This window comes from Cylas formicarius, unplaced genomic scaffold, assembly GCF_029955315.1.
Source record: "Cylas formicarius isolate icCylForm1 unplaced genomic scaffold, icCylForm1.1 PGA_scaffold_8__14_contigs__length_24414737, whole genome shotgun sequence".
NCBI classification, from domain to species: Eukaryota; Metazoa; Arthropoda; class Insecta; order Coleoptera; family Brentidae; genus Cylas; species Cylas formicarius.
Genome location: NW_026844361.1, coordinates 5,051,165 through 5,065,398, shown reverse-complemented (window position 1 = coordinate 5,065,398; position 14,234 = coordinate 5,051,165). Strand labels below are relative to the sequence as shown.

Genomic DNA, 14,234 nt, shown 5'->3' with positions numbered 1-14,234 from the left:
ATCGCGCCAGCTCAAACCAATTTTTTTACTGTGACTATGCGTCTTATCTTTCGCGTCATTACCAAGAACAAACAATTCTCTTGCCGAAACGACGGCCGTTTTTTTCGAAATCTGTTTGTTCGATCGGTCCATATTTCGTCCGTGTCGGTTTAACCTTAAATCGTGCAGCTTACAATTTTTCAGATAATCGCTCTCGCGAGTCCAAAACAACCGTTCCGTTTGCCAACAATTCGATTAATTGTCTGGCAGTTGCTCCACGATAATGTAAACTTTATAATAATAAAGTCCGAATCGCAATCTGAGAACTGCTCGTGTGTGATCTGTAGATAAACGGTCAAACGGTCACAATTGAGGCAATTAGAAAATTGGCCTTTTCGAGGAAGCGAATTAGGTTTACGCTGCCAGTTTCCGGCCCGTCATCTGGATCGTCTCATTTCTCAATCAAAACATAATTAATTTTGTCAATAGTATACGAAGGGGTCAATGGTAAACTCCGTTGATGGGTCGCGCAGGCTAAAAGCGATCGCCTCCTGTTTTTGTTTGGGATAGTATTTTAATATCGAGCTCTTTGGGAGCTTGTCAAAGACTCAAAACCGCGATATCGACGCTTTGGTGACCCCTTTCGTTACACGGTGGGCCAGGATGATTAAAAAAGTTTAAAAAATTCAAAACTTTACTTTTGCGGGATTTGAACTATCCAAAAACAATTAGATATATATATAGGGTGGGCACTATCTATCTCAGAAACTATAGGGGATGGACCTAAAAGTTAAATACAAAAGCTAATTGCGGTATTACAAACCTTCAATTTATTTTAATGTTATATATACATGAGGTTTAATTTTTCGCGGGCGAGTGTCAACTTTCTTATTTTAAATGAAACATCTGGAATATTACTTCATTTTTGAATTCTATACAATTTTAATATTAAATATCTGTCAATTTCTCTATTCGGAAGCGTTTATTGTTTCACTTGAGCAAGTTTTGTTGTAGACAAAGGAATCGAATAACGGATTTCATAAGAAATTTCGATACAATTAACACAGGGTAAGCGAAAAATAAGATTAAAAATGATATTAAAAAAACTGCTTCTTTTTTAAATGTAAACTACCTATTTTTATAATCTTGTCATATTTAGCATTACAAATTAGGGCATTTTATATCAGGTTGTATATGCCTAATATTTCTACTTTTTGAAATATTTCTTTTTGAACATTTGTCTGTCACAAATAATATAATGTTGCCATATAAGTTCAGTTAGTGTAAGGTGGCTATGACGCCGTTTAAACAAAACGCTGCCTCATTTGGCGCGGATATTGTTGTTGATTACTGTCATAATTAAAATATTTTTTGACACGTTATTGATTTGTTTATTTATTGTTTGGCTTTTAAGGAGGCGCCCAGAAAAAAGGATTTACCAACACTTTAGAATATATGGAACCTTGAAGAAAGAAAAAGATAGACGTTGTCATATTTTGAATGATGAAGAGCAAACTTAATATTTTGTTGCATTTTGCAGAGACATCTTAAGATTCAACCCAAAATGCGTCTTTAGATCTAGATGTCAAAAGAAGAACGGGCCTTCAAGTAAACAACTGGAAGTCCCATAAATTCTGTCCCAACGTTATCGCGTATCCTTGGTCTTATTCTGTATAAATAATGCATACATAAATTTGGATTTTATAAGCACATCGGCAAGAATATGGTCAACTAGGAAATGGTAAATCATAGTGACAGCACTTTAGTACTTGTTTTTTCCAAACGCTGTCATAGCCGCCTTACCCTAACTGAACCTATATGGCAACAGCACACAAGTTGTGTTTAAAAGGAAATATTTCAAAAAGTAAAAATATTAGGCATATACAACATTATACAAAATTGATTTAATGTTTAATGCTAAATATGACAAGATTATAAAAATAGGTAGTTTTCATTAAAAAAAAAAATTTGTTGGTAGATTTTTTAATTTAATAAACAAAAGGCTTGTAATACCTCAATTAACTTTTGTATTTAGTACGTAGTTTCTGAGATATGGTGGTGTCCCAAGATAAACGGCGTACCCTATAGAATCGCTTTCTTGCAGAAATATTTAAAAAACTGTTCAAGTTCAGCTTCCTGTTTTGTGGCCACGATAAGCAAATACCTTTTTTCAATACATGAACTTAATAGAGGTGAGTTTAGGCCATTTATATCATATATATAATCGACTCTGTGTTCTTCTTCTATTACCTAAACAAAATTCTTTAATTTTACTTAGAGATATGTCATAATAAAAACTAACATATAACAGATAGTTCCTAAAAAATAAAATTCCCCATCTCTGCCCCTATTTTATAAAAATATATTAAAGTACCTATATGATAGTAACATTATAGGTTTTTTAATAGCCTCCTTTCAGTTTTTGATTTACAGATTTTTTCATATTGCCAAAATTTATAAAAATTTGAAAATACAATTATGAACCAAATAGAAAATATTTTGATGAGGCCAATAAATGAGAAATATTTCACTTCATGAGTGGATTAGGTGCTTACAATGTATTCTAAAAATTAGTTATCGGTTACAATTGGGAAAATGGCAGGCACGTGCAACGGACAAGTCACTTGTTAAAGAATTTTTTATTTTAGTTTCCCATTTAATTACCATGGAACAATTCTTTTTTCACTAAAACTAAATTTGCGTATAATGTTCGCGATTTTTTACAAAAAAACAATAAACAATTTTTCAAAATTTTTATCCTAACTAACCCTGATTGGAAAAATGAATTTAAAAAAATTGACAATTTCAATTTTGCATAAGAGAAGGAATTTAAAATATTCAGAAGTATTTAAATGTCGTTATTTTCAATACTTTTTAATTCATTTTTTAAATCAGGGAATGATATGTATTATTACATGTAATCATCGATTACAATTTTTTGACGATTTCACGTTTTCCAGTCTTCATTTAAATCTATAGACTGAGCTTCTGTTAAAGAATGTGCTGAGTTATGATTAGATATATCAAAAAAATTCTCCAGGCGATTTTTAAATGTATGCTCCTTAATTTTTTGTTTCTGAGTTTTCTTTTTTATTTTTTTTTTTTTCAAAAGTTCCCACTCTCGATAAACTTTCATGATTTTAGTAATAGGGTTACACCAGTATTCCAGTAGGTTTCCAAACTTTCATAACATCACGAATCACTTCATCAAAACACTGTCGAATGGTGAGGTTAGAATCTGTATGCTTACAGAAAAATAATTGTAAAACTTTTCTTATACTCGGTAACCTTCGTTTATAAAATTTACTACATGAAAAAGCAACTAAATAAATTTTCTTTTCAGTCATTTTACTGATAATAATTGAAATTACTGAGAGCTTTAAGGAATGACAATACACAATAATTTCTTAATATGTGTTGCAGACACTGATAATTTGACAACTGTACCGTATGATCTAATATTATTAGTGCTGCGACCTACACTACGTACTGACAACCATTTTAAAATTTGAAATCCACAGAAATAAAACACTGACTATTAATTAGGCTAAAAATTTTGAGAATTATGTAGATAAAAATTATTACAAGCTATTTCTTAAAAGTTTAAAATATTTTCAAATGGCTGTAATTAATCTTCTTTTAATGATAATCATACTTTCTTATACGGTTTTGGAAGGCTTAAAGATCAACTTTAAGAATATAAATTGGTTTTTTTGTAAAAAATCCCGAATATTATACGTAAATTTAATTTTAATAAAAAAAATTCCCATGTTAATTAAATGGGAAACTAAAATAAAAATAGCGACCCCTTAGAGTTGAGGTACAGGGCTCATCTTTGGTGAGATTTTTTTTATATCAAAAAGAAACATTTGAGAGGGTAACACCTAAAAAAAAATTAAATTTTTCTTTGAAGCACCCTAGTATATAGTATATAATGTCAAGGATACTTCTTCGCATTTACCTTTAAACAATGACGACTGCCAATCGTTGTAAACCTTTCAAAGCGAAATACTCAATGAGTACTCAAATAATACTCAACCCTGGAGACAACCCCAGTCCTAGTATTCACTGAATGAAAATTACTGCTCTACACAATACCTGATTTATTTTGAAGCTCATATACACACAATTAAAACACATATAGTATTAAATTTTTGAAAGTAGATTTTACAGGAAGTAGATTTGGAAATACCAGCCATACATCTTATGGCCCTTTTCTGAACCAAGAAGACATTAGTCGAATTAGTCGACTATATAATACTTAATATTTGTGATTTGGTTAAAATACTTTCAGGTCATGTAATAAAGAGATGTTGGCTCTCAACCGCGATACCAAAGAGCATGAGTCTTAAAATTCGTGGTTTTATCTAGGAATATTCCAAGAAACATTACAAGACGTACTGACTGAAAATCTTCACTATTTACTTGAAGATGTGACTTCTGAATATGATGGAATCTTATAAAAGATGTTCTCAGTGAATTACCATTATCACATCACTCAAAATCACGTTATATTTGCCTTCCAGACATGAATCGCACCTACCCGTCATAGATTTCACAAAGTCATCAGCAAACTTTTTAAACCATGTGTTCTGGAAGTCGGCCACTCTGTAATCCGTCAAAATACAAGAGGAAAAGTACTATTCCAGTGCATACATCAGTGCTTTGTACGTTAGGCTAAAATATTATAATTATTATTTTGAGGAACTAAAATGCTTCAGAAAAAATGTATAAAATGTTCTACTAAAAAAGGTGGTTTATTCTACAACTATTTTTTTTAATTGCGCCATACATTTATTTTGCGATAGATTCTTCACATCTTTCTCTGTTTATCGTTTGAACTTGCTGTGTTTTATTTGCGTAAGCTTTGTCCATAAGAAATATTCTTTTCTTGGACAATAAAGTATACTTGATCATCATCATCAATCTCTAAAAGATTAACCTAGCCCTCGGAACTTGATGGATTCGCGTGTGTGGCTCCTTCTAAGCTCGTACACTGGACCTGCAGGTCCCCAGTGATCGGAAAAAAACAATCCGGATAAATCTAGATTTTGAAGGACATCCGCAATCTGAGAAAAATATCATATCTCGCACTTAACGGCAGCCTCAAAGTTTGCCAACCTTTTACGAGTCCCGCTTAAGGCAGCGACTTTTTTTGCAACTTTTTAAGTGTTTTTGTTGTGGATATATTTTCTATTGGAAATATCAAACTCGGAGCCAACAGGTTCTTTCTCATCTTCTGATCGACCAAATGCATAAATAAAAAAGTAGATAGCGTAGCTGAAGAGGTATTAAAGCCAAAAAGGTCATTTTTATTTGGAAATCACGTCAGTTGTGTTAATTTGATGCGCGAGTTTTGCAAAAACCAGTGCAATTTTCGCTTTACTAAAGAACCAATTACACTACACCCGACGTTTACGCAATTAAAAACCTGAACGGCTGGGACTAATTTTTAGTTAATTATAACAAACAAATGAACCGAACGTTGTTTTTTTAGTCATGGCGCGAGAGTTTTTACGATCTCGTTAAAACGCCAATTAGTCCTGGACGATCGCCATATTAAATGTGCCCGACCGATAATGAACACGTATCGAAAATCTCATATTGTATGTATACAGGGCGTCCGGAAATAATAGGCAAAAATTCCTTAATAACTAATGTACAGGGTGGTCCATTTAAGCCGTTCCTAAATAAGTACGACACAACAAAAAAAAGTTAAATACAGAAGGATAATTATTAAATTTTGAGCGGTTTTTGAAAAAATTGAACTTTCCCATTTTTTTGCGGAAAAACAGGTCTTTGGAAAAATATTTTTTTACACTTAAAAACTAAAATTGGGAATTTTTATTATAGATTCGTGGAAATGATATTTAATGATTTGACCTATCTATCGCGAAAATATATTATACAGGGTGGTCAAAAATAACTAGTGGTGGGACTGGTCAATTGGCCACTTCTTAATTGACTATTCAAATTCGATCAATATGTTGCAAATAACATCTGGAAATTGTAATTAATTAACATGTATTTTATAATAAATGATTATGCATTTGCGATGTCCAATTTACCTATTACTTACTTATACTTGAAGGAATACCCGTATATTTTGCGATTCGGTGAATCCCAATAAAAATATCGACCCCATTTAGTTCTCAAAAAGACGCCACAACGTAACGCACATTATAAATAAGTATAGATTTCAGTGTATTTTTAAAATTACTTCTGTCAATTGACACAAAAAAAAATATCCGGTCAATTTCACAACCCAATGAACATGCACAAAAAGTTTTTTCTAATTAAAAATATTCTATTTTTTTTTACAATTATGTCTACTGGAGTCGTTTGTCGCGGATAGCGCTACATCTATAGAGATTGTTATTTCATTTGCAGAACTAGAAATAAATATGAAATCTTCACATTCATTGCACCATTTTGAGAAGCATCAAGTGGCCCTTAAAGGCTGATGGAGTCATCAACACTGGTAATAGATTCAAACCAGGCAAAATAAATGGAGAAAGAGAAAAAATGGCCAAGATCACAAATCCGTATGGCAACCCGGACTTTACATAAAATACCAAAGGCCTATTGAAACCTTTATCAAACACCTTTAAGAGCATGGTGCTATGATCAACTCTGTCAAAGACTTTTGACAATTACGTCCACTAGAGTCGTTTGGCGCAGATTTGGCTGACAAGCTCTACAAATGCCTTAGCAAAACTGGACAATATAGGTATTACTAATATAATAGGTGTACACGAAATTTTTTTTTATGAATCTATGTTTTTTTTATCAACACAAACCCGTGCGAAAAGTTGAGATCCCTTGAAAATGAGCTAAATTAAGCGCAAATTCAAATTTCTGTGAAAAAACTGCACCATCTGGTACCAATTTTAGTTGAGAAATGGGAATTATGAAAATAAATTTTTGACATTTTACCTTAAAAACAGCAGAGAGATGATCGCCCTGTCAAATGTCGAACGCGAATTACGTAACACCGTACATAGTGAAACGAAGTAATTTAATGACTGAATTTTGAAAAATGAAAAATCTCGATGGTCTAAAGCTTTCCTTATGCGCCCCGCCGAATATTAAAAAGAGATAAAGGACGCGAATATTATTACGAGCATTCTGTCATTACGCGTTTTGCCTCATAGCACAATTGCGGTTTGCCACACGTGTTTTCCTCGTCGAAACAACGAAAATTATATTGCGTTATTGCGCAATAAAAGTCGGCGAATGAATAAAATGCAAAGTTATTGGTAGTTATAAACGTTACCCCCTTATAACTTTTTCCTTTTACGTTTCAGAAAAAAAGGTTTAATATCAAAGTTGTAGTATCGTATACATCGAAAGCACGTTGATTTCAAAAATATATAATATGTTATAGTTATTTTTTACATTAAGCCAGTAAAATACAATCGTTACCTAGCTGATGATGTATGTATGTATGTATGCTCGTATAGAATACTATAAAGTATTACCGTCGATGAAATTAAATAATAACAAAAATTATTATAATAAAGTTTAATCACAGCAAAGAAAATTCTTTTTTTTTAACTGTTAAATTATTACAACTAAAGAAAAAGACATATAAGCTTTAACAAAACATTTTGTTGCTAAAGTTAAAAAAAAACGTTGGAGAGAAACAGGAAAGTGGCATGCGAACATATAAAACGACAATACAAAAAAACTATATTTGAACGACAAAAATCCCCAAAAGAAAACGATGTTGACAACTTTGTTTACCACTCTTTCGCAGATTTACGCCTTGCCAAGTTATAGAAGTACGGTGGCGCTTTTAAAGTAGCAAAACAAGCAAATGAACGATTCGAACAAAAAAGAAGATACCAACAAATAAGAACAGGTTCGTGTAGCAATCGACATGATTCGCAATTAGCCAGGTTAATTCTTTAACATACTCGGTTTGCTGTGTGTTTTTACAAAAATATTGATTTCCACTATCCTTTCCAAAGGATATGGTGACACTATATATGCTCCAACAGCTGATTCCATGCTTGCCTATCTTGTGCAATCTTTTCGGCATCATGCCGTTTTATATTTATTAAGGGTTTTGTTTGATCTACCCATCTAGTTGGAGATCTGCCTGTTGCTTTCTGCTATTTTTGCTTTATTTGATGTTGTAATTGCTTTTACAAAAATATTGCTGTGTACTTTATACGACTTTGTCATTACTATGTGCTTTTACAAAAATGTTGCTCTGTGCTATTTGCTATTTCTGAGTACTTTTGATTACATTTTAATTGCTGTGTGCCTTTACAAGAATGTTGTTTTGTTCTATTTGTAATATTTTTCATATTATTACTGTGCGCTTTATATGATTTTGTAATTGCTGCTTGCTTTTACAAAACTTATAACTGTTTGTTATTTGTCAAATTATTGCTGTGTGCTTTGTATAACTTTGTAATTGCTGTGTGCTTTTACAACAATTATAGTTGTGTGCTATTGTTCAAATTTGACTTTGTCAATTCTGCGTGGTAATTGTAAAATTTTTGCTTAGTCTTAGTTTTAGACTTCTGAACTCTCGAAATTAGAATGGCTGAGGGCGTTATGTTTTGAATAGTTGTGTAAATTATTTTTGCAGATTAAAGTGTTCACAGTCAAAGAAAGTTTGGGAAACAAATTTTTCTTATCTGGTTGAAAGCGTTTTTCCTTGCAATTTTTGTTACTTGTGGACGGATATATTATTGTCCGCTAGAGATAATGTGGAAAAAATTTGTTTGTGTTACTCAGAGATTACAGGTCAAGTCAAGCCTTTACTACAATTTAATTAACCAAAATATAACAATTTTGGTACTTTTTGGTACTTTTGTCAATATTCAAGGCCGTTGACCGATTAGGTGACGATTTTTGGCCTTAATGAAAAAGTTACTATATAATATACACCATGCAATTTCCACACATTAAACCTAAAATCAACAGAAGAGATGAAAAAAAGTTAGAGGAAGTTTCACTTACCAACGTATTCTGGTATCCGAGTCCATATTTCTCGTTGTCCTTCGCGCCGACGCTGTCGAATTTATCCATTTTGTCACTCCGGAAGCGCGAACAATTCACATCGAAGATTTCTTAGAGACACACGCGCCCGTACTAAAGCGAGGCTGGGTGGTGCTGTGGCGCGCGAGACCTGCAACGACGCTAGTTAGGCCCTACGAATTGTTAACGTTAACGTTTACCGAACAAATGCAAGAAGAAAAAATACGCGTTGTTATCCGGGGCGGTAAATTTCCACAATTGTCATATCGGAGATTTGAAGGAGGAGTTGACTAGCTGTTATCGCTCTGCGCGTCTGATAACGACCGTGATTTTTTAAGGCGCGTTATCGTGATAAAGATCTGGGACCGCCACTTTGCAAAATAAGAAGTTAACAACGATGGGGCGGGGTTTTAAGAGCCTTCAACTTTGATTTTTAATAAAAAAAGAAAATAGACGGTGGTTTATCGGTAAAGTAAACGAGAGTTGTTTAAAAAGTTGTTTAAAAATCTATGAAACGGTACTCGTTATGTTGAAATAGTACGGGGGTCACTTGAAAAGTTTCCGACCTCACCCTGAAGATGGCGGTACTAGTTACTAAAAGCTAGTGATCGTAGTCATAGTTACTTATCAAAGTTTCAGTCATTTTGGAACAGTGGTTTTTAGTTAAGAGTCGTTTGAGTGAGTCGATGAGCGTGTTTTCGTGTAAAGGGAAAAAATTGAGTATAAAGCTGTTATAAAATATTGTTTTTTGAAAGGCAATACACCTATGCAAATTAAAGTTGAGTTGGACTCTGGGTGTGGGGACTCTGGAACGTCATTTTAAATCAAGACTTAAGCATGGAAAGAGTTGGGTGAACGTTTTCAATGGTCTGTTTGCGCAGTTTAGGCGCAATCAATCCGAGTTTTAGCGCCGATTAATTACTGTAGACGAACCTTGGATGTACTATTATACGCCCGAATAAAAAATATAGACAAAGCAGTGGACTGCGAAAAAAGCAAAAACAGTTTTTTCGGCTGGGAAAGTGATAGCGACTGTTTTTACTGCAGGATATTGTCATTACTTGACAAGCTGGGGACATCCACGAATTACGGTTTGAGCTGCTTGGCCATCCGCCTTATCCACGAGATCTAGCCCCAAGCGACTGCGATCGGAGGACAAAGATTTTTGTCAAATGAGGGGGCAGTCACCTTTGTGAACAATTCTTTTGCAGAGAAAAACGCTCTGTACTATTGGGACGGATAAGAGAAATGCGTGCATCATTGGGAAAAGTCTGCAAATTACAAGAACACTATATAGTAAAACAAAACAAATTTGGACAAAATGTCTTGTGTCATTGTTAGGTCGGAAACTTTTTAAGCGACCCTCGTATATTACGCGACTAGTTTGATAAATGCTTCTATAATCACGACTTTATCTCTACACGAGCGGGGCGAATGACTGAAGAAAATTATCACCGTGTAGCCTCTCGAAAAGAACTCTCTTTCTTTTTTCTTTTTTTCTTTTGTAAAGGCTGTCCTTAAAGCTCTCTCTCTCTCTCATCCCCCTCCTCTCTCTCTCTCATCCAATCCCCTCTCTTTCTTGTCCCCCTCTCCCCACTCTCTCTTGTCCCCCCGCTCTCTCCCCTCCCTTCCTCCCTCCCCCCCTCTCTCTCTCCCTCCCTCTCTCTCTCTCTCTCTCCCTCTCTCTCTCTCTCCCTCTCCCTCTCTCCCTCTCTCTCTCTCCCTCTCTCTCTCTCCCTCTCTCTCTCTCACTCTCTCTCTCTCCCTCTCTCTCTCTCTCTCTCTCTCTCTCTCACTCTCTCTCTCTCTCTCACTCTCTCTCTCCCCCCTCTCTCTCCCTCTCACTCTTCCCCCTCTCTCTCACACTCTCTCTCTCTCACTCTCTCTCTCTCTCTCTCACTCTCCCCCCTCTCTCTCCCTCTCACTCTTCCCCCTCTCTCTCCCTCTCACTCTTCCCCCTCTCTCTCACACTCTCTCTCACTCTCCCCCCTCTCTCTCACACTCTCTCTCCCTCTCACTCTTCCCCCTCTCTCTCACACTCTCTCTCTCTCACTCTCCCCCCTCTCTCACTCACTCTCCCCCCTTTCTCTCACTCTCTCTCTCTCACACTCTTCCCCCTCTCTCTCACACTCTCTCTCTCTCTCTCACTCTCCCCCCTCTCTCTCACACCCCCTCTCTCTCTCACCCCCTCTCTCTCACTCTCTCACACTCTCTCTCTCTCTCTCTCACACTCTCTCTCTCTCTCTCTCACACACTCTCTCTCTCTCTCTCACTCTCTCTCTCTCTATCTCTATTAATTATACTAACTAATTATATTTCTTTTATGGAACAAAAAGTGCAGGGTAATTATTTTGCAATTATGTTCGCCACTATCTTATTTTATTTTGCACAATGGTAAGCTTATTTGTTTTGCTGTGTGATGAATCCATTTCAGTGATGATAGAATTCAATATGAAGAGACATTACTCAACTAAGCATGATATGCTGCTCTCATTGACACGACAAATAAGAAAAGCCAAAATCCAGGAGCTTCCCGCAAATATGGAAAAACTTCAGCAAATGTTTCATAAAAAAAGAGCACGACATGATGATCTTGTGAAAACTAGTTCTATAGTTGGTAAAGATATTAAAACAGTTTTCAAAAGGAGAATTTATCAAGGAGTATGTGTCCTGAAAAGAAAAATGAATTTAGAAAAATTAGTAGGTCGAACTGTTGTCCGACGTATAAAAATGATGGCTAATGATATAAAAACATATGATAAAAATCATTCACCGTCAAGGCAAGAGCACCGATTTGTCAGAAACAGATTAATTAGTCCAGAGGCCACTGTTACTTAGGAATTGCTGGATTTACAGCCGCGAAAAGGAATCACTACTAGACATTTGAAGTTTATAAAGTATTCACAAGTTTTGGCTTGCCATATTCAAAATTAGTTAGAGATCGCACAAACGGCGCACCTTCTTTGGTATTCTTACATAAAGGTTACATCGGAATCTTCAATGGAAAAGGAACTGAATTAAATGTGCAAAAATATGATTTGATAGTCCTTCATCGTATTATTCACAAACAGAACTTGTGTTCTAAATCCATTCGTCTCCAGAGTGTTATCCATGGGGCGCTAAAAACCATCAATTATATTCGATCTCAATCGTCAGTTCAAAGCGTTTTTGGATGAAATATCAGGCGAATATGACGACGTATTATTGTCAAGCCACATGACTGAACAAAGGGAAAATGCTGAAATGGATTTACGAGCTTAGAAATGGCATAACGGATTTTATGCAAATAAAAGATAAACCATTATCTGAATTGAGTGAGGCAGTGAGTGAATCGAGTGATATATGATATAGTATTTTTTTTACCTTAGACCTGAATTATTTAAATTTGAAATTTAAAAAACAAGGACAGTTACTAAATGATTTGTACAGTCATTTGAAAGCGTTTCAGAACAAAATCCATTGGTGGAAGGCAAAACACATCAAAACATCATACAAGGTTGACCGATGATAATTTGGAAAATTCTTTGCGTCTTTGTACCAGTGAAATTTATTTCGATGGATTAGTTTTCCAAATTCAAGCTCGTATTAATTGTAGAGTGGAAGTGAAAGATAAGTGCCATAATTAATGAGAAGGCTGATATGTTTTATCGCAGCTTTCGTATTCTTATGGCATGAAGGTGTGGCAGGTCATGGGGCAACTGAGATTTCTTTCTATTTGTTTCGCTGTTTAAATCATGGATTTATGGTCAAAATAAAAACAAATATGTTTTGTTTCTTCTGATATCCTCGGTAGCTCAAGGTCTTTCCAAATGAATACAGATTAGGTTTTTTATCAGCGGGCATAGAATTATGCTTTGTGACTGGGATTTTGCGTTGATTGAAAAACGCAAAAGAATCCTGAAATTCTTCTACACCCGACGATCTAATCAACGTCATTCAATCAGCAAGGTACAACCCAACATTGGAAGGGGTCAATATATACAAAATTTATTTTTAACATGAAATTTTCGACTACTGTATCATTTATGCTACATTTTGGTTCACAAGAGAGCTTTTAGAAACAGCTTTTTGTTGACACTTGGAATTTGCTAAAGTCGTGTGCGGCTAAAAAGAAATTCGACTCTTACCTGAGCTTTTTCCAAAAAACACAATTAAATAAAACGTACGGATCATTTTGATTACGTCACTAAAGTTGACGTATCTACACAACTACTCTGACTGCTTTGCAGTTTTTACGACCGCAAGATGTTTAGTGTACGAGGTGTGTTCAAAAAGTAAGGCGACTTTTAGGTTCTATCAAAAAGTATTTATTTATTTATCAAAATTAATGTTGTCCCCTTCAAAGTAATACCCCTCAGATATAACACACTTCTGCCAACCTTTTTACCAATCATCAAAGCACTTCTGGTAAGCAATTTCTGGTATAGCGTTGAGTTCTTCCAGTGATTTCTTCTTTATCTACTCAACCGTTCCAAACCTCCTTCCTTTCATGGGTTTCTTGATTTTGGGCACAAGAAAAAATCGCAGGGGGCATTTCCGGTGAATATGGTGGCTGAGACATGTTTTTGGCTAAAAAGTTAAGACACAAGCAACGATGAGTGAGCAGGTACATTATTGTGATACGAAATCCATGAATTGTTTTCCCACAATTCCGGACGACTTCCTCATATTGCTACTCGCAAATGGTGCATAACTTCAAGGTAACACTCTATATTGACCGTACGACCTGGTAGTAGGAACTCTTAGGGTAATATGCTACGATAATCAAAGAAAACAGTAAGCAAAACATTTGATCGAACTTGACGTGCTTTTTCTGTCTTGACGATTCTGGGTTCTTCCATTGGCACGATTGGGCTTTCCCATGATTCGTCACCAGTTATTCTGAGGAATATTAGTATCATCATTGATGTCGTTTAACAACTCGTGAACGATGCTCCTTAAGCAGTTTCGAAATAAATTGTGCTGCTACACGTTTCATACGGAAAACTATGGGAAAAAATGCATGGCGCGTGCCAATAAAGATGCCGACGTCTTCAGCCACTTCTCTAATAGTGATTAGACGATTTTTCAACACCATCTGTTTCACTTCTTCAAAGCTTTCATCAGTTGTTGACGTGCTGGGGTGTCGAGAGTGAGGTTCGTCAACGGCGTGTTCTCGGCCATCTTGGAACAGCTTGTACCCATATAAACATTTTTTTTCTCAAAGATGATTCACCATAAGCAATATTTTAAGTGATTTGAAGCACTTTATTCTATTTTTA

General features: G+C 35.1%; 1 protein-coding gene across 6 annotated transcripts in view; it reads right to left on the bottom strand.

Annotated features, from left to right (window-relative positions):
- LOC132706374 (chloride channel protein 2) overlaps positions 1–14,234 on the bottom strand; it is a 54,971-nt gene that overhangs the window by 21,787 nt on the left and 18,950 nt on the right. For 5 of the 6 annotated variants that reach the window (XM_060677673.1, XM_060677678.1, XM_060677677.1 and 2 more), the window contains exon 2: positions 8,956–9,124. In XM_060677673.1, coding sequence (XP_060533656.1) covers positions 8,956–9,024 — 69 coding nt within the window. In that variant the 5' untranslated portion in view covers positions 9,025–9,124. Of the gene's footprint in view, positions 1–8,955; positions 9,125–9,173; positions 9,292–14,234 lie in introns of those variants that run through there. The other variant, XM_060677675.1, reaches the window with a different exon arrangement.